The sequence below is a fragment of the Labrus mixtus genome, chromosome 22, assembly GCF_963584025.1.
Source record: "Labrus mixtus chromosome 22, fLabMix1.1, whole genome shotgun sequence".
NCBI classification, from domain to species: Eukaryota; Metazoa; Chordata; class Actinopteri; order Labriformes; family Labridae; genus Labrus; species Labrus mixtus.
This window is the reverse complement of record NC_083633.1, coordinates 629,167-649,770: the sequence shown is the minus strand read 5'-3', so window position 1 is coordinate 649,770 and position 20,604 is coordinate 629,167. Positions and strand designations below refer to the sequence as shown.

At 38.6% G+C, this 20,604-nt stretch overlaps 1 protein-coding gene across 2 annotated transcripts in view; it reads left to right on the top strand.

The window, feature by feature from the left end:
• Window positions 1-20,604, top strand: part of LOC132956228 (copine-8) — an 83,669-nt gene that overhangs the window by 14,629 nt on the left and 48,436 nt on the right. For both annotated transcript variants that reach the window (XM_061029544.1, XM_061029545.1), the window contains exons 2-5: window positions 7,647-7,687; window positions 8,984-9,030; window positions 10,232-10,335; window positions 16,592-16,631. In XM_061029544.1, coding sequence (XP_060885527.1) covers window positions 7,647-7,687; window positions 8,984-9,030; window positions 10,232-10,335; window positions 16,592-16,631 — 232 coding nt within the window. The remainder of the gene's footprint in view (window positions 1-7,646; window positions 7,688-8,983; window positions 9,031-10,231; window positions 10,336-16,591; window positions 16,632-20,604) is intronic.

Genomic DNA, 20,604 nt, shown 5'->3' with positions numbered 1-20,604 from the left:
AGGTACTTTGCCCAAACTATGCTGGCCCCGCCTCTTTATGGGTGAAAACATTAATTCTAAGTGAATAGCATTAAATAGAAAAGATGGGTCTTTTGGGTCTAGTGATTTGGGAATGTAAAGCACTTCCTATTTCTGCGTCTAACAAACTTTATATGTGAAAGCGACCTAAAATGACAAAAATATACAGCAGCATAATACACAGTCTCAACCCACACTCACTCAAAAGCTACCCTCACTGCTCTCTATATGAGTTTCAAGTGGCTAACTGTATGCCCTGCCTCTCCTGCTCTAAACCTGTTTGTACATTTGTTCTCATTTTCCCACCTCAAATACTCTTTCGTTTGGATTTTTGTTTTTCTCATGTTGCTGTCCTAGCCCTCCTCCAGTGGCCAAAAATGTCTTCAGTGGGCTGCCAGAGTCCCGCTATGGTGTTGCTGATGTCTCATTAAAGTTACACACTTTCAGGGACATGGCCTCTGGAGCCAGTCCAAAAGGCACAGGGAATGTATTCATTAATCCAGAAATAGAATAGGAAAGGATAAGAGGGGATAGATGAGAAAAAGAGGAACGATAGGCTAAATGTGTAAACCAGAGATGAGGAGACAAGTTAATGAGAAGAGATGACGGGAACTGTGGGAAAGGAAAGGAAAGGAAAGGTGAGGTAGGGTCAAGGTATTGAGATACGGAGAAGAAGAAACTGGAACTGAGGAAAGAAATGAATAGGTGAGCACAAATAAAAATACCTCAGCACTGATGGCATCCCCGCCTGTCAAGATGGAAAAACAACACACATCAGTCAACAGTCAGTCAAGTGGCCCCAATTGGCTGCCAGTAGTTGCCATGGTTACTGCTGTTATTGTGGTTCTCTTCCTACTGAGCACAGAGGTGTTCTTTCCATTTGTGTGTTGTTAGGAGTGAAAGACAGATTTCCTCCTCCCTGACCCCACATTGCTGCTCAGACAGCTATTTAACAAAATTAGAGACATGTCATTTCAGCTGATGATGCCTCCTCACTATCCCTCTGCCTATCTCTTTATGCAGTGCATCTTGTCTGTCTTTTGTCCCTTTTTTCAGCTTTTAGTTCCATCTTTTGTTTCCTCTTCCTAAGGGAATTCTCTAAACCTTAATGAGTGTCTGATTGCCTGTGAATGTGTGCTTGTTGCCCTTCTGGTGTCACATTTTGCTTCCTGTTACTGTGATTGACAGCTGTCCAAGGGGATGCATCAGAGGCAGGATGACAGTGAACTGCATGGTTAATTCCCAAAGGGAGGAGAATGCAGAGTTTGAAAGCAATATATAAGCTATGATCAGACGTGTGTTTTAGGATTGTCATATCCGGCAAGGACTTCATTGATTTAAAATGTCTGTCCCTATAAAATTGCATTGATGTTTGTGATCAATGTGCATTTGAGCATTTTTAGTGTCAACCTTGTTATAGCAAAAGCAAAGTAATAGTATTATGTCTTTTTGTCTGCCTAAGCATTACTTTTTGTAGTCAACATTAACATGCATTGCTTTTGTCATATTTGGACCTTGGAGGCTAAGTGCAGCACATTGCTCTGGACAAAGTGAATGACACAAGGATTATTGTCCATGGTAATAGAGAATTTGCTATGAGTCAAGTTTGATTACCTGCCTGCTGAGCAAATGAACTCTTACCACAGAGGGCACTGCTATGGAAAATGCTATCTGACCAAGGAGACAAAAAAACAACCACAAAACAGCTGTTAACACTTCTTTACATATAGCAGAAACATAACCCAAAGAACATATTGGAATGTTATAAACACCCTCCAATATCAGCTAGACTCATCATCTGACTTTAACGTGTTTCTAAAACAGGTCTGAAAAGTTCCTGAATACTGCATTCATAACAGAGTAGATAAGCAGACTATTTCAATGTTTGTGTTGAGTGTATGTGTTTGTTAAATGAGGGGAGTAAAAAGCCCTGGACGTTTATTTTATTTGTCCTGAACCGTGACCGTATGGGCGTTACACGAGGTGCATGCGGTCACACAAGGAATACATCTAAGTGGAGATATTCACAACCCAATCCAGGTAGCAGTAATCTGCAACAAACGAAGAAGGAGAAGTAGAAACAACAAAACACAAGTAGTAGAAGAAAAGTAATGTACTGCAGCAATAGAGCGCCACAGGAATGAGTCCTAACACCCTGAAGTAAGTTAGCATTTGAGCGTCATGGGGTCTAACGTCTAAAAGTCAACAGGGATTTTGAATGGGTTTGTAGTTAGATGCCTGAAATAAGGTCTGTGGTTAACACAAGCTTCAGAGATGTTGGTGTTTTGTTAGACCACATAAACTACGTTAGGTAATACCCCCACTTGTGAATTTTGAAGTTTTTACTCGTCTTTAAAAAGGCGGTTGCTAACAAGTGGATAAATGTGACTACAGTGGACTACAAAAATACGTCATATGGTTTGTTCTCTATATGACACAGCGAAGCTACGAGACCCAACTGCTTCTTTTGATCAGTTGTACGGGGTTGGTTCTGATTCGCAGTGCGGCCGAACACGTCGGACGTTTCAATTACCCAGAGCAGACGATCACCAGAGACAGGTCAAAGAAAACAGGTGTCTTACTATTTATCTCCACTGTTTTTTACAAGCCTCTGGATAGGAAAGTAGAGAGGGTCAAAGATAACAAAGCTTCTACTGTTTTGAGGTCTTGTGTGTTCATGACGAGATGTCCCAGAGGCCACTCTGTGGTCCCTCGCTGTCACATTGTTGCTTCGCACTTATTGAATATTGTGAATGTTGAATCTTGTTTTTGTCTTGTTTTCTTTGTATGGACCCCAGGAAGAATATTGTTTCCGCGGTAACAACTAATTGGGATCCAATATAATTGGGTTTTATTTAAATCCCAAAGATGATTCATTGTTCCCAAAGGCACATGTTTAATTTTGACAAATCAAGTCAATTTTTGTGTTGCTATTTATTTTGTAGAAATATTAATTTATTTCTATGTTGCTCTTTATTTTGCATTCTTTTTTTTTGTTTTCCTCTTTTTTGTTTAATGTTTTATGCACTACAAACTGTACCTACTATCACAGGTAGTTCTTAACAACACTAATTGGAACAAACTGAAACATGACTGTTGTTACCAAATAAATAAGAGAAACCTCCAAAATATGCACTTAGGACTTTCTGTTTCCTGTTGAACCTAATTTGTACCGTACCGTGACCTCAAAAACGAGGTTTGAACCAACCGTTACTAGCAAACATCAGATAGAGCGTGCATGATGGAGCGTTTGTTATGGGTCTAATTTGAAGTTTTTTCCCTATGAAGGGCTCGAGCAGGAATCTCCCTGAAGTGCATTAGGCAAGGGAGGAGGTAGTGAGAAGTATGTCCTCATGTCTCCGTTCATCATCATCATGTGGATAAAAAGTAGTATTGCTGCTGCTTGTCCCTTCATGTGTTTCCTTAAGTAATCACAGCTGAATATCTAAATGAAGCACCCTTTAGATATCAGGAAACATTACAACCCGATTGATTTTATCACAGGATTGTGTTGGTCAACATTACATTGGCACTTATTGGCACCTGAGCTCATTGGTAGAATTTGTTGTTTCTCAATTTGAAGGTTGGCATTTGGATTGGCAAGACACTAACAACCAAATTATTATGGTATTATAATTATTCAGTGTTTATCTTTTTTCATTTTCATCATTATGAAAGTATGAAGAAATTGATAGCGCCCAATCCTAATGCTGAGTAGTCTTTTAATGTGAGTGCACATGAGGGACAGGTTCATCACAAATATAAAGGTGGTTTTCTGAGGAGGGGTTAAAAGTGAGAAAAATACCAAAGCTGACAGCTTCAGGAAATTGAAGGAATCCATAATTGTAGAGACTAGGAAGTTGTTTGTAACAGTGGCATAGCTAGACCCCCATTCAGATATCAGTCATTTATTTTACAATAAAGACATTAAATCAAAAGTTCAATAATATGGTGTGTTTGGAAAACTCTCTTCTAAAATGACTAACACTATTTTAGTCTTTTAGTAGCACTGCCTGCCTCTGGATGAAAAGAGGGAAAGAGCAAGAGAGAAAGCAGTGACTCATTCACATTATCCTCTGAGGTGGAAATCCTAAAATGTGTATTACTCACACACACAATACCCGCACAGGGGGAGCCCAGGAGCCCATTTGGAGTGGCACCACGTGTGATATGCTTTGAGCAGCAGACAGTCATAGAATGGGAGCCTTTAAATTTCTTTCAAAGGGAAGTGTATTCCAACATGTACTACTAACCGCAACCCCATATCTGAGTATGCACTCATCTTTTGATGTGCAGCTTTATTCTTAAAATGTGTTAGATAGTGACAATCTTTTAATTTGTAGCAACAGATAGATTTGAAGTTTATCATTGGAGAAGCACATGGAAACATCATGCATGATTTTCATAGTCTATCCACATTGCAGAAATCTGTGAGAGCTGCTCAACATTGGGGTACCCAGAGCCTAATTGGTGAAAAAATTTAAATGTTAACAAAAAGAGTCTAAATTAGAAGAAGAGTCAATGACTTATTTGAACAGAAAGGTTTCTATACTTTTTCAATCAGGCAGTAGCACAGGAGCAGGGATTCAGTGCCTTTAATCAACAGAATATAGACATTACTTAATCAATGATTGATTAGTTTATAGTTTATGTATTGGACTGTTTGTCCAACAAATCAAGAATTTTTTTTTTGTAACTTAAGTTTTTATTAACTTTTAACAGTTTTTAAAACAATGCAGCACATCTTATACCAAAACAAGTACAGAGCACTTAGGCATAGGATATAAGTCATCTCCTAGCATGAGATAACAAAAATAACAAAATAATGGCACAGACATAAGAGAGGTACAGCCACAAACATGAATCCATTCTATGACCTTAGTTTAACATGTTGCCAAAACAGATCCCATCTCTCTGTCATCTTTCCACCAACATTCATTTTCCCAACATGTTTTCATATGAAGAAATCTCAACCATTTCGTCAGTCCATTCCTTCACAGTGGGGCGCCTGGGGTCCCTCCAATTTCACAGTATAATTCTCGCGGCTGTGATGAATCCAACCTTTAAAATGCTAAATTTGGGATTTGTTACATTAGGCACCAATGACTTGTCACAAAGGAGGCAAAGCCTTGGGTGCACTGGGAGAGTGACACCAATCCAACCCCCAGTATCTCCAAAATACTACACCAAAATGGATGCACCATAGCACATTCCCAGATCATATGTAAATATGTGCCACAAATCAAGACATTTGACTACACCAGCTTGTGTGCTATGTTTTTTTAGAGATAGTTTTTTGCCTTTATTTGATAGGACAGTTTTAGAGAGACAGAAACTTTGCAGAGACATTAGGGATGATGCGACAATAAGCATTGCGACCAGTAGTTAATTGAGTTTCAATTTTATTTACGATAAACTAATAATTCTAATATTTCAATTCTAATGAGAATGATGATGACCCTTATGGTCTAATGAGAAGAGGACAGAGACGCTTATGTATCAATTAGATGAAATCACCCCAGCTTGTTGTTTATTATTGTTATTTATATCTCTCCATCACTTAGCTGAAAAGACGGCCTCCAGAAATAAAGTGTGTGATGAGTCAGCTCAGTGATGTTCCCTTTAGAAAATGTCTTGTTTAGGGAGATTGCATAATTTGTGCTATGCGCTTTAATACCTCAGGCCTAAAAACCAGCTTGCATCCTGGGCATTCTCCAGGTCATCTTAATTCCAAACCAAGGCGTTTAACAGGCCAGGGTGATTTAATCTCATTGATATGTTAGCAGTACCTCTCTGACCTTTCCTTTTCTTCTTAGACCATTAGACCGGTCCTGGGGGGACAGGGCTTTCTCTGTTGCTGCTCCCACCCTCTGGAACTCACTCCCAAAAAACATCAGAGACTCCCCCTCACTCACCTCCTTCAAGAAATCCCTCAAAACTCACCTGTTCATTACTGCCTACAACCACTAACTCCCCCCCCCCCACACACACACACATTACTTCTTCGTTGTACTGTCCTCATCGTTTTTTGTTTTGTTTTATGGTTTTATATTTTGTCAAAGCGTCTTTGAGTTCTTAGAAAAGCGCTATAAAAAACCAATGTATTATTATTATTATTAGAAATCTGTATAAATGATGAAGTCTCACACATTTTCACATCAGGACATTTATTATCCACTATTATCCTATCATTACACTCTTCCTTCCTCTCAATGTGAAACATAAAGACTTCACAGTTTTCAGTGGTTTGTTCAGAAAGAGGGCCTCACAATATATCACCAGTCACAGAGATTCTTCTAGTGTTTTTCAAGCATGAAATGAGAAGCCATGAAATCTCTCAGCCCTCTATAAGGGCTCTGAATATAACTCTTTCTTAGCTGCATCAGACCAGATAGTGGATAGTGTCACATCCGTAGCTCAGCTTGTATTTTCATGTCAGGTTCCTTTTTTTGCTCACCCTGGGAATTAAGATGCATTAATGCTTTTGGTAGAAGCTGATAGACCCTACTCTTACCAAATACCTTACGTTTAGTCGAGGGGCCTCTGTCTCTCCCCACTCCCACTCTGAAATGAACTTCACTCAAAGTCACCTCCAGCTGTAAGGACACGTTGAACTTGTGGCTATAGGAGCCTCTGACTTTCCAGTTGAGAGACAACCCACTCTTCTGAGCATGCAGACCTGCTGTTGGAGGGTTTAATAATATCCCACTCCCACTCCACACTCAGAGGATTTGAACGCCACTAAATGTGGGCTGGCTCTTCAGGCAAGCACCCAAACTGAGTGAAAGTGTGCAGGGAGAGGGTATAAGGTAGAGCTGCACAATTTTGGCCAAAATGATAATCAAGATTTTTTTTTATCAATATTGACATCACAAATTGTATTCACAATTTTTTTCGACGGCCTCTGTTTATATAACATATAACAAATGTCTGCATTATTATAAAACCTTTCCCCCTCTATTTAAATAATGAGTTCACTATTTAAATGTGTCTTTATTGGTTTATTTTATATTCTGTATATTACTGTCTTTCATTTGTACTTTCCTGTATGTACTGTATGTGATTTAGTTATTTAATCTGTCTTTTACTTGATTTACATTGTGATATTGTTTTTTGTTTACCTGACTGTATGCGCATTACTCTTCTTGAATAAAGCTAAACAAAAAAAAAAAAAACGGGTGGATGCGGCCGGTTTGGGAAACGTAAAAATGGGAAATGACGTCACTTCCTTACTGAATGAATCAGATGAAGTAGGAACAAATATCTGCATACTGTGCGTGCATACTGAATAGTAGGTACTAAACAGTATACAGCACGGATAGTACGTACTGCCTACTGACAGATTGAGTAGGTACTTGGCAATTTGAATACAGCCCCAGTCTATGCCATACCTTCTCTGGGTCTCCAAGTGATGTTCCCTGCATTTGATTTTTTTTTAAACTTTTTTAAGAAAATACATATTGTTTGCCTTTGGCCTTTTTGTAACAATTAAATAGTTTTCCATTCTTCACATGGGTCCTCCTACTTTTGTTTTTTCAACCGATCGTGACACAGTTGTATGATGAATTATTTTGTGTTTCACAAAGGGAACTTTGTTTCTAACAACTTACCTCTTTGTGTCTCCACAGAAACCTGCTAGACCTGGACACTTTCTCTAAATCAGACCCAAGTAAGAGCCACCACCTTTTTCTTTGACTATAACCTATAAACCCCATTCTGTTTCTCCAAGTGCATCGTTTTCTGACATTTTTAAACTCTGATACTTAACATTTCTAAGTTTCACAATGAGAAAGTCAGGTAGGGAGTATGCAGAAGTAAGAATATGTTCAGGGTATTTACAGTGAAACAAAAGTGCAATAAGAATGAAATTCATGAAATAAATTTTAAAAAAGTATGAAAGCCTAAGCTTGAAAATAAAAAACAGGTCTTTCCTGTAATGTAAATATCCAAACACAATATCAGGAAGACTTCTGGTGCTGTATAAGGACCCATGAATACACACACACACACACACACACACACACACACACACACACACACACACACACACACACACACACATGAAGACTTGAAAACAGTGTGTCAGCACATCAATAAGAGCCTGGAATAAAAATGAGTCAAGGTGATGATAGTGACAGTGATGAGCATGCAGGATGACAAGGATGACAGTGATTAACATGGTGATGATAAAGAGCTGGAAGGAACTCAGGCTTAACACATACATTTAGACCTGCTATTGTGCTGAGTAGCACTTATAGTTCTGCTGAGTGAAGTGACTTTTAGCTCCTTATATGAACCACCGTTATGAGGTTAAGAATACAGAGCTACATGAAAGAGGAAAAAAATAGAATGTCTGTAAAGGGCAGTTAAAAAAGCAGGGCTCGGAGGATGTTTTTTTTCTTTATTAAAAAAGTTATTTGATACATACACGGCAAATCAGAGAAGAATATAGTCTGTTATTTATGTCTGTTTGTGCAAGACCCCAAGGTGTGTGATGAGTGTGTGCACATATCTCTCCATCACTTATCTGAAAAGAACTTCAAAAGCCTCTAGAAATTCAGTTTATGATGAGTCAGCTCAGTAATTTGCCATTTATTGAATCTCTTATTTAGGGAAATTGCATCATAATGGCCTGACATGATGTGTGAAGACGAGGACCCTGATATCTATGTTTGGGCTAGTTGCTTTGATGTTGATTATATTTTTGTAATCGGTGCAGTTTTGGCTTTTAAGTCATATTCCAATGGAACAAATAAATAGCATGACATTTGTTTTTAATTGCTTGTTGTTAGTGGGAGTGAAGTTATTTTAAATTTCCCTTTATTTGTCAGTTCCAGTATTATAAAAAAAAGAATGTTATTGTAAAAGTGTCCGTTAGTTAGTCCTTTAGGAAAATGCCAGGCCGACTGTATGAGTGTACTTTGACCTTCAATGTAATGGAATCATGTGTTTCTGTTTCTTCCAGTTTGTGTTCTCTACACACAAGCCATGGGCAACAAGGAGTGGAGAGAGGTGAGAAGTTAAGGAAGAGAGAGACTGTGCATGTAGCCAATTCAAACTGCATCACAATCTGCATCTAAATCAATCTTCATAGTTTAAAGTTAAGCCAGGTGAAAAATGTGTTTTTTTGTTTTCACCTGGCATGACTTTTAACTTTGAAGATTCTTTTTTTTTTTTTAAGATTTATTTTTGGGCTTTTTGGGCCTTTAATGGATAGATAGGACAGTGGATAGAGTCGGAAATCAGGGAGAGAGAGAGTGGGGAATGACATATGGGAGGGAAGCCACAGGTGGGATGTGAACCCGGGACACCCGCTTGAGACGACAGCCTCCATACATGGGGCGCGCGCACTAACCACTGTGCCACCAGGGCCCTGTTTTGAAGATTTATGTTGATGCAGTGTGGAAAAATCTGGACCAAGAAGTGGACCAAAACATTTTTTTTTCCTGAAAACACACCCATAGTGATACTGTAAAAATAATCAAATTAGCATTGTAGTTAAGTTACTTTTAGTTTATTTAATGCAACATTTACACTTTTTAAACTATATCTGAAAGATTTTGTCTCTGCTACTGAAGCTTCAGTATATTTTAGAAACGGTACACAATGTCCAATTGAAATTACCAATCTGAAATAATCATGGGCTAATTGTGATTATAAACAACACTGTTTGTGCTTGTGAACCAGCTGCGACAGTTTCTTTATGATTACGTGCACTCATGCATGACTGAATTTCACCACCGTTTTTCACATGTAATGTATATTCATAAATGTAAATGCAGCTCAGATTCTGAGCAGTTATGCATAGTTCCGAGTTGCCTGTCATCAGTATGCTTTTCTAAAATGCTAAAAGTTAAATGTCAAACTGGAACCTACTTGAACCCCATTGACTTGATACGTCAGCTGCTCTGCATACATTAGCCTAAAGCTGTATATAATCATTGTAACTTGCATGTACCCTGACATGTCTCTGAGGTTATAAACGAGTGATTAGTTATTTGCATGAGTCACCCAACTGCACAAAGAGATTAAAAAATTGATGTGTATAAAAAAAATGTTCTGTTGAATAAATATTTTAAATGACATAGTTAAATAAAAAGTGCTAACTCTGACTGTTGTGGGCCAAGAACTATATCAAGAAAAACATGGACATTGCTCGACATGCAAAATGTATTCATGCCTACCTTTTCTTTTTTTACTTTATTTGATCTAGTTTGGGAGAACAGAGGTCATTGACAACACGCTAAACCCAGACTTTGTGCAGAAATTCATGTTGGACTACTTCTTTGAAGAGCGACAGAACATCCGGTTTGACTTGTAAGTAATGACTCGATCTAGAAAACATCTCATTCACATTTCAGCTTTTAAATAACAAAGAAGAAACAAACATCCTTAGAGAAGTTTCATAGGTAAATGATGAAAAGGGGAATCATTTGATTTTGCAAATGGTTTATTGTAGCTACAGAAATAGCTATTTTATGTCACACATTTGTCTCCTTTATTGTGTAGACCAGTCGCAATACAAACAGGTTTGTGTTCTTATACTCTGCTTTACTCTCATTTTTGTAGTTCAAAATAAGGTTATAAATGTGCACAGCGATTATATTCATTCATGCCAACCAAAAACATTTTGACTTATTTAAAACAAAGTGCACTTATGTATTAAAATGTAAAAGAGGTTTACAGACATTGTTAAGCATATTCATGTCATTTTCTCCACATATCAAACCATCTATCTCTTTACACTGACGTTATTAAAAAGTGACTTATTGCACAGAGAGCACTGAGACAGCTTCATTCATTTAGTTATATTAGTGTTATCTTGATCTCTTGAAACTTAAAAGCAGTGGTCCAATCTTAGCTTTACTGTTGATCAATCAATCAATCAATTTTTATTTGTATAGCGTCAACTCATAACAAGTGTTATTTCGAGACACTTTACAAAAAGCAGGTAAAAGACCTTACTTATTGTTATGTTACAAAAAGCAGGTAAAAGACCTTACTTATTGTTATTTTACAAAAAGCAGGTAAAAGACCTTACTTATTGTTATTTTACAAAAAGCAGGTAAAAGACCTTACTTATTGTTATTTTACAAAAAGCAGGTAAAAGACCTTACTTATTGTTCTGTTACAAAAAGCAGGTAAAAGACCTTACTCATTGTTATGTTACAAAAAGCAGGTAAAAGACCTTACTTATTGTTCTGTTACAAAAAGCAGGTAAAAGATCTTACTTATTGTTATTTTACAAAAAGCAGGTAAAAGACCTTACTTATTGTTCTGTTACAAAAAGCAGGTAAAAGACCTTACTTATTGTTATTTTACAAAAAGCAGGTAAAAGACCTTACTTATTGTTATTTTACAAAAAGCAGGTAAAAAGACCTTACTTATTGTTATTTTACAAAAAGCAGGTAAAAGACCTTACTTATTGTTATTTTACAAAAAGCAGGTAAAAGACCTTACTTATTGTTATTTTACAAAAAGCAGGTAAAAGACCTTACTTATTGTTCTGTTACAAAAAGCAGGTAAAAGACCTTACTCATTGTTATGTTACAAAAAGCAGGTAAAAGACCTTACTTATTGTTCTGTTACAAAAAGCAGGTAAAAGACCTTACTCATTGTTATGTTACAAAAAGCAGGTAAAAGACCTTACTTATTGTTATTTTACAAAAAGCAGGTAAAAGACCTTACTCATTGTTATGTTACAAAAAGCAGGTAAAAGACCTTACTTATTGTTCTGTTACAAAAAGCAGGTAAAAAGACCTTACTTATTGTTATTTTACAAAAAGCAGGTAAAAAGACCTTACTTATTGTTATTTTACAAAAAGCAGGTAAAAGACCTTACTTATTGTTATGTTACAAAAAGCAGGTAAAAGACCTTACTTATTGTTATGTTACAAAAAGCAGGTAAAAGACCTTACTTATTGTTATGTTACAAAAAGCAGGTAAAAGACCTTACTTATTGTTCTGTTACAAAAAGCAGGTAAAAAGACCTTACTTATTGTTATTTTACAAAAAGCAGGTAAAAAGACCTTACTTATTGTTATTTTACAAAAAGCAGGTAAAAGACCTTACTTATTGTTATTTTACAAAAAGCAGGTAAAAGACCTTACTTATTGTTATTTTACAAAAAGCAGGTAAAAGACCTTACTTATTGTTCTGTTACAAAAAGCAGGTAAAAGACCTTACTCATTGTTATGTTACAAAAAGCAGGTAAAAGACCTTACTTATTGTTCTGTTACAAAAAGCAGGTAAAAGACCTTACTCATTGTTATGTTACAAAAAGCAGGTAAAAGACCTTACTTATTGTTATTTTACAAAAAGCAGGTAAAAGACCTTACTCATTGTTATGTTACAAAAAGCAGGTAAAAGACCTTACTTATTGTTCTGTTACAAAAAGCAGGTAAAAAGACCTTACTTATTGTTATTTTACAAAAAGCAGGTAAAAAGACCTTACTTATTGTTATTTTACAAAAAGCAGGTAAAAGACCTTACTTATTGTTATGTTACAAAAAGCAGGTAAAAGACCTTACTTATTGTTATGTTACAAAAAGCAGGTAAAAGACCTTACTTATTGTTATGTTACAAAAAGCAGGTAAAAGACCTTACTTATTGTTATGTTACAAAAAGCAGGTAAAAGACCTTACTTATTGCTATGTTACAAAGATCCGGCCTATCCATCATGAGCACTTTAGCAAAGCAGCAAAAGTTACAGTTGATGAATTCAGCTTGTTAAGCTGGCATGCCTACCTCTTGATTAGCCATTCATTCAAATATCTAAAACACTTAATAAGCTAAATTGAAGTTGTAGACCTAAATGGAAATCAGAGTTCACATTTTTCTAACAACCACAACTTGCAATTGGTTCTATACATGTTTAAATTATTCAATCACATACCATTAAAATTGTGCATTTTAAAATGGCTAATCTAATTGCTCTTGATTTATGACTTTGAAATATACATCAAACCCCCCGCCCCCCTTGTTTTCTTTCCTAAAGGGGAGGAGCTTGGGATTCATTCTGTTGTTACTGATACTTCCAGTGCACCTCTCTATATACAGGGTTCCCACCCGTCCTGGAAAACCTGGAAAACAGTTGACTAATTTTCCAGTACTGGAAAACATCTGGAAAATCAGAGAAAAAGTCAAATGTCCTGGAAAATTATTCGAACACTCTCCTACAGGGTTGGACATTTTCACCGCCACACGTTAATAAAAGTATCTATTTGTTACAATAATCCACAACGCAGATTGAATGGAAGTCTATTGATAATGTAATGGCTCCGCCTCCCCCTCGTGTCAAAAGCCGATATTTATTTACAATTTAGTTGAAAGGATGGAAGTAGACTTGTGTTTTCTCCTTGGTTAGAGGTCAGCACATTAACAGTAGTTAGATAACGTTATCGATGACGTGCTAGCTTGCTCTGAATCTTCCTCTCTAGTTTGTTTTTCTTACTAACCTAGCTGCTGTCTCACTTCCAGGCCTATGACTTTGTGCCTGACAAATGATCTCTGGAAAAGAGTTGGAACCCTGTATATATCACTTCAAATGTACTCTGACTATGTACATTTGGATCTGTACATTTCTAAGGGTACCTGTAGGTATTTCTGTCTGTTGCGAGACACTATCAGGAGGCAGAGGTCTTTAGATTTATTATGCCACCAGACTGCATGTAGGTGAAGGGATTTTCTTTCTTAATTTGCTCTCAGATCACATTTCTCATTGAATTACAGAGAGGATTGTGGAGGCTTATTTTATTAGATTGTGACTAATTATATTATAATCTATAAACCAGGGAGCCATGCCAACAACACAAATGGGATCTGAAAGTTATACTCTGTGAGGAGGAGTTAATTTCTTTCTGTGATTCATGTGTGTGGGAGTGTGTTTGCTATTGAAATATAGGTAGTGAAAAAAGAAAGACAGAGACTATATAGTTCCTTAGCTTAACAAATTAAAAATGTTGTGTATGTGCCTAGGGGTTTCTGTATTCTTATGCCATATGAGCATCAGTCTTGTGTAATCACTGCAATAGTTGTTGAGCAGCATATTCACACTCAAATTAGCTGACTTTTGTTATACTTTTTTTTCTTTTTCACAAACATTAAAAACAAAAACACAGATGTAACAAACATCCTGGATATCTATACTGATGAAAATGCATGTGAATTCATATGATAGTGGTTTATTTATTGCCTCTCAGAAGTAACAAACAATACATTTTTCCCAATATTGCAGGAATTTCGTGGCTCTTAGAAGTGGAAGGTATGGACAGAATGACTTCCTCACTGAGTGTCACAGTAGCTTTCCAGTCAGTCTTTGTTGGAGGTTTGGGCTGTAACCATTATCCAGTTACTGCATTTTTGCTGCCTGCTAGTTGTATCTTAATTAGATATTTATCCTGCACTGAAGTGTGTGAGTTGCACAAGTAAATAGTTGAGAGAACAGTCATTAACACCAAAAATGTTTTACTGCCTGTATGGCCGAATTACTGGGCAGTTCCAAAATATGTGAAAATGGTCTATTTTTCATCCACATTTCCTCCAACATAGACCCCTTCCAACCTCAGCTGTCCGTACACTTTTTTATTTTAGGGTTATAAAAAACTGAATCATATCATGCCAGCAGAATTTTCTTCAAGGACCTGAGCTGGTGGAGGTGGACTGTGTTGTACAGAGCATCAAACCAGTCTTCCTCAGAGATGACAAGTCCAGATTATTTTCCCATTTTGCCCTAACCTTATTTGTTTTCTCCTTCAGTTTTGAAATAAACCGTGGTTTGCAAGCACCTGGAAAAAAATCACATATTCTTAAAGCTGTCTTCTTCTCCTCTAGAAGAGCAGTAGGAAGTGATGCCAGTTTTATACCAATGCCTGAACCGTCCATCAGTCCTAGTTGGCTTAAAATCTGTATCAAAAGCGACCCTTCTCAGCTGTTTAGAATGTCTCTCGAGCATTGATTTTGTCCATTCATTTAGGAATGCTTGTCATGCAGGGCTTTGCTGCTCAGTAAGGATTGAAGATGTAAATTTAACTGCCAATTTTCCAGATCCTTTCACTTTGCTGCATACTGTGTGTTACAGCAGCATGCTAGAGGTCTTAGTTGTGCCTCTTTGTAGTAGTTTGATTGGCATGTCAGTAATCTGCCTCATTTCTTTGTGCACTTGCAGTGTTCTAAATTGAATTATTGGCCCAAGTAAAATACTTTTAAAGCTTCCCTCTGCATGTGGTAGCCCAATTATCATGGTCTGTAACTGGTTTGATGCCATTCAAGTGTCCTGGGTTTTGGGTTGTTCTGTGTTTTGCTCAATCTTCTGCCTCTGCCTCATTATATGGTTTTGAGTGCTCAGAGGGTCGGTCTTGCAGTAACCATAACAACCGGGGTTCCAGGGGATGGTTAATGTGAAATGGTAGTGTACAGATTCCCTTGAGGGAAGAAATAGCGTTTAACCTTTCATATCTTTCTGCTCGACTCGTGTGCCATGGGACCAAGTATTATCACACATTCATTGACAAGTGAAAACCTATTACTTGTCCTCCCTCCGCTACATGTACATGTAGGACTTGCAGAGTTGGGTAGAAAAACAACAATGTATGGATGTGTATGTGTTTATGTTTGTGTTACAGTAGATGCAGTAATGTGAGAGAAACATGTGGTTTGTCTGTTGTAAATGGGTCTGTTCTGTTCAGATGTCTTCTGACATTTCTTGCTGCTCCTCTTATTTGTTACACACATTTTTTTATAACTTTCTTAATTATTTTTCGCAATTTTATTGAAGCACTTTTCTTTTTACAAATATACAGTTAACAAAATAAATACGTTACTAAAAAAGCAAAAACTATAAAAACAACAGCAAACAAACCCAAAAGAAGATTTGTGTGATTCCCGGTAATGATCCCCGTTTTATAACTATATACTAGATGAAAGTTATCCTTAGATCCTTGCAGTGAAAGTCTTATCTTTTCTTGTTTTAGATATTGTATATTATCTTTGAAACAGTGTTTAAAGGAGCTGAATCAAAACGTGACTTGGCAAATATTAAGTGTGTATTCTTGACATTATATCCGACCATTCAACATCTATAAATTGTTTATTAAGATCAGCCTGCCACGCTTCAAAATAATGACACATCTTGTTTTACTGAGGTTAATATATTACAATGTACTGATTTGAATGGGTAAGAGTGACCTGCACTTTGTGTAGTCAGAAGACTAGAAAGCACTATGCAAGCTCGAGTCCATTTACCCTCTACACACAATTACCCTGATTACATACAAACCTATACACAGGAACATGCCGACTGCATTTTACTGGTCAGTCTAGTAAAGTTACTGAATTGCTCAATATTTCTTCTCCAAATTATAACCCACTAAAGGGCAATCCTTCCTAGATGAAATGACCTGAACTGTGAAATGACCAGATGAGTGAATGGGAAGGGAAATGCCCAGCGCCTTTAGTGAGATTGTTGGTGACAAACTGGCTCCAATACTGATTTACTCCATGTGTTCCCAGCTGTCACCCTCCATCACTTTCTTATCAGCTGACTCTAGCTTTGTTTTTCCCTTTTTTTAAACAGGTATGATGTTGATTCAAAGAGTGCCAACCTGTCCAAACATGTGAGTACTAAACCTGCTCTTGATTACTTTTATTCCTATGCACACTTCATAGCATAAAGATCAATATCTACTTTTTTTGTTTCTGTACACTTTGGCTGTTTACACGTCGTGTGAGTGTTTGTTTGACAGTGACTGCTGTTATTAGCCTCATTTCAGCCACTTGGCAGTAATCTGCACATTATGAGTGGGTAATCTTCTGCAAAAGTGAATTCAACGAACTGACTGCAGATATTTCCTAAATTCAATTAAAAATAATTAATGCCCTCCACCCTGCTTTCTTCCACATTTATTGTAAAAAAAAAAGTAAATAGAACAGTGTGATTATTGGTCTTTGGTTTCCTATGTATTGTGTCATGAACATTCTTGCTCAAAGAGCAGTCCGATGCAGCTCTGATGAGCATCTAGTTGCTTTAAATTAAAAGGGAGCTTACAAATATATCATATGTTTAAAAACTCTCAAACATTAGAACAAACCCAGCAAGTGTCATTTAAAAGGCAGTTCTACATTTCTAGAAATATACTAACTAGGGATGTGTTGGGGTTGTATCAAGTCAACTTTGGTTATATTCTTTAATAATTATTTCTAATTATTAATAATATAAATAAAATATCATTAAACTATGTTTAATCTCGTTTTGGGACACCACCCTGTACTCAGGGAAATATAACCAAAATATCACTCAAATCAGTCTCAGATTAGTTATTTAATTCCTAATATTATTAATAATTAATAACTATATTTAATAAATTGAAGGCGTGAAATCCGTACACAGAGCCTTCGCACCCAGCTTATATCACAATGCAAATACACCAGTAATCACAAACAACTGCTCTCTTAAATTATAACAGAATTTATTTAAACAAAGCAACACCAATAAAAATCATTGAACTTAATCAAACAAATAACTATCATAAACTAATCTAAGCAACAAACATTACCAAGCAAGGCTTGTGGAAGGGGTGTGAATGTGTGTGTGTGTGTGTGTGTGAGAGAGAGAGGGGGGGGAGAAGAAAAGGGGGAGATAACTTCGTACCCACGTGGTCGCTCACGATGGCGCACCTAACAAAGGCCTGGGTGTATGCGTGCGTGTGCGTGTGTGTGAAAGAGAGAGAGAGGGGGGGAGGTTACTCCGTCCCGCGTGGTCGCCTTTCCGATGGCGCACACCTAACAAAGACCTAATGTGGCCTTAATGTCTGAAAGAGACCGAGTTCGGCCCTACACGATATGTGTGTCTGAGGCGTCTGGATAGCCTTGAGTGTATAAATCTCTCTCTTTGTGTGTGTACGTGTATGGCCTATGTGCGTAATGGCGCGGTGGTGGAGTTAGTCTCCCAATGTACGTCTACCCGAGAATATGTGTGTGTTAGAAAGAGGGGAGAAAATGGGAGGAAAAGAGGAGCGTAGGGGTGGAGAGAAATGCGTGCCTGAAGAGGCCGGATCACAGTCTAACTCCCGCGCCACAACTCAGAGTAATTCCCTTCATTCACAGAAACAAACCAATGGCCGAATTCAAGTTAATACGGCTTACACTGGCCTTTCTGATCAGAAGAATAATACCCGGTTATAACGCTGTTACGCTGAACACATATAGGACGCAGCGGTCCGAAACAACAACAAGAGTTTTAAACAGGTAAAACTCAGGACGCGACGGTCCAACAAAGATAAACATTACAGTTTCTGCTTCAATCAATCAATTGTTAAAAACACTCTCTAAAGCTAATTCTGCCCAGACCTAATTAAGCCTCACTTGTGAATCGCTTTGCCTGCGATCGGTGAAGGAAAAAGGAGTCCGGCGATAAAACAGATCTTCTGTCTGTCCTGGTGTAGAGGCGTCTGATGGCGGCGAGGGTCCCTTACGGCAAGAGCAGCTTCGTTGGTTCTCCGTCGAGGGGAAAGATGTCCGTTGATGTCCTTTCGTTGCAGGACGGAATAAGACCGTTATCTTTCTGATAATCTGTTATAGTCTGACGCTCTCCGAGAAACTGAGATGCGTTCACGAGACAATCCGAGCTCGGGATTTGGAACACTGCCGGCCGCGGATTACCTGCGCGCCAAAACTTAAAACAAAGGAAGATTGTTGCAGGAAACAGGAGGTGAGCTTGTGTCTCCGAGCACTTGAAGTCAGCGCGTGGAAAGAGATTGAACGAGGGGAGTCTCAGAGTTTTATCACCTGGCCGCCTTCCTGTGGGGTCTCCCTCAGTTTCCGGTCCCCCCTTTACGTCACACGTAGGTGTGAAGTACCGCAGGGAATTCTGGGATAAAGAGTCCTTTTGGGCCTCTTGGTGATCTTAGTCCATGGTTTGACTGTCCTAAGCCTGCGTGGCCCAACAGATGCAACAATACAGTCAGCCCACGGTTCAATACGTACCTCGGCTTTTTGGTCACGGTTCACGGTTCACGGTTCGGTTCTGACGGGCCGGGCCGTTAAAATGTTTCCAGTGTTAAGTGTTTTAGGCAAATTTTACAGAACATCAAGGGATTTAGAAAGAGAGCTACTTTTTTTCATTTTAAAACTATTTATTTTACTTTGAAGCAAAACAAATTCAGGTGCTCTCCTTTCAGCCTATTGCAAAGTCAGATTAGATTTGAACATGAAGTAAACTACAATTAGCTCAATGAATGTCAACAAAAAAGTGCATTGGTGGCATACTGTCATATTTCTCTTTTAGTTACGATTATCTCTCTTATTCTTGTAATGTTCAGTATTGTAAATATTTAGAGTATTAACAGCAGCTCAAACGATTTAAGAACATTTCAAAAGACATCAAAGCTCACACTGAAGGTTCAGATGTGGTTTATGACCAGTTTAGAGTTTTTAATAAGAGCAGTGAGGGTGATGCGCAGACGCACAGACAGAGGAGCACTCAGTTGATGTTGAAAGACATCAGTTAGTTAACAGACAGCAGCCTGCCATGTAGTTCACATACTTCACTGGTTAACATGTAAACTGTAGAGCAGATGATCAATTTCACTTTTTGTTTCTTGTCCGTCCACTTATATGTGTAATGGCACGATCCCCGACTCTCGCTCACCCGTATAGCTCTCTCTCCCTCTTACATTTGCGGACCCACAGTTATCTTTTAATGCATGTTTTTGACATAATGAGGGAGAGAGGCTTATGAAAAAAGGGCGTTTGTGGTCGTTAATATACCTGGACGAGTGGGAAACACTGCGCAGTACATGTTTTCCAGGCGCGCACGCTCGCCCCACACTATCAGAAACTGGTCTATAGTGAAACGCTACTTGAGCAATGACTGCAGCCTGTATGATCTATAGACTGCCTGGCGGCCCTTCAGGCAGACCGGCCCACCGGGAATTGTCCCGGTTCTCCCGATTAGCCACTCCGGGCCTGGCTGCTCCTCACTGCTCGCGGTGCTAAAAGTAATGTTGTTGTCCGCGTCACCAAACTTTAGCGTGTGGTGATTGGCTATTAACTCACTTGGCAGGCGGGGTTTCCTCATCCCTGCGCGCTGACTCACACAGGCACACAGAGGCACACAGAGGCACACACAGGCACACACACAGGCACACACAGGCACACACAGGCACACACAGGCACACACAGGCACACACACAGGCACACACACAGGCACACACAGGCACACACACAGGCACACACAGGCACACTCACAGGCACACTCACAGGCACACACAGGCACACACACAGGCACACACAGGCACACACAGGCACACACACAGGCACACACACAGGCACACACACAGGCACACACAGGCACACACACAGGCACACAGGCACACACAGGCACACACAGGCACACAGGCACACACACAGGCACACACAGGCACACACAGGCACACACACAGGCACACACAGGCACACACACAGGCACACACAGGCACACAGGCACACACACAGGCACACACACAGGCACACACACAGGCACACACACAGGCACTCACAGGCACACACAGGCACACACACAGGCACACAGGCACACACACAGGCACTCAC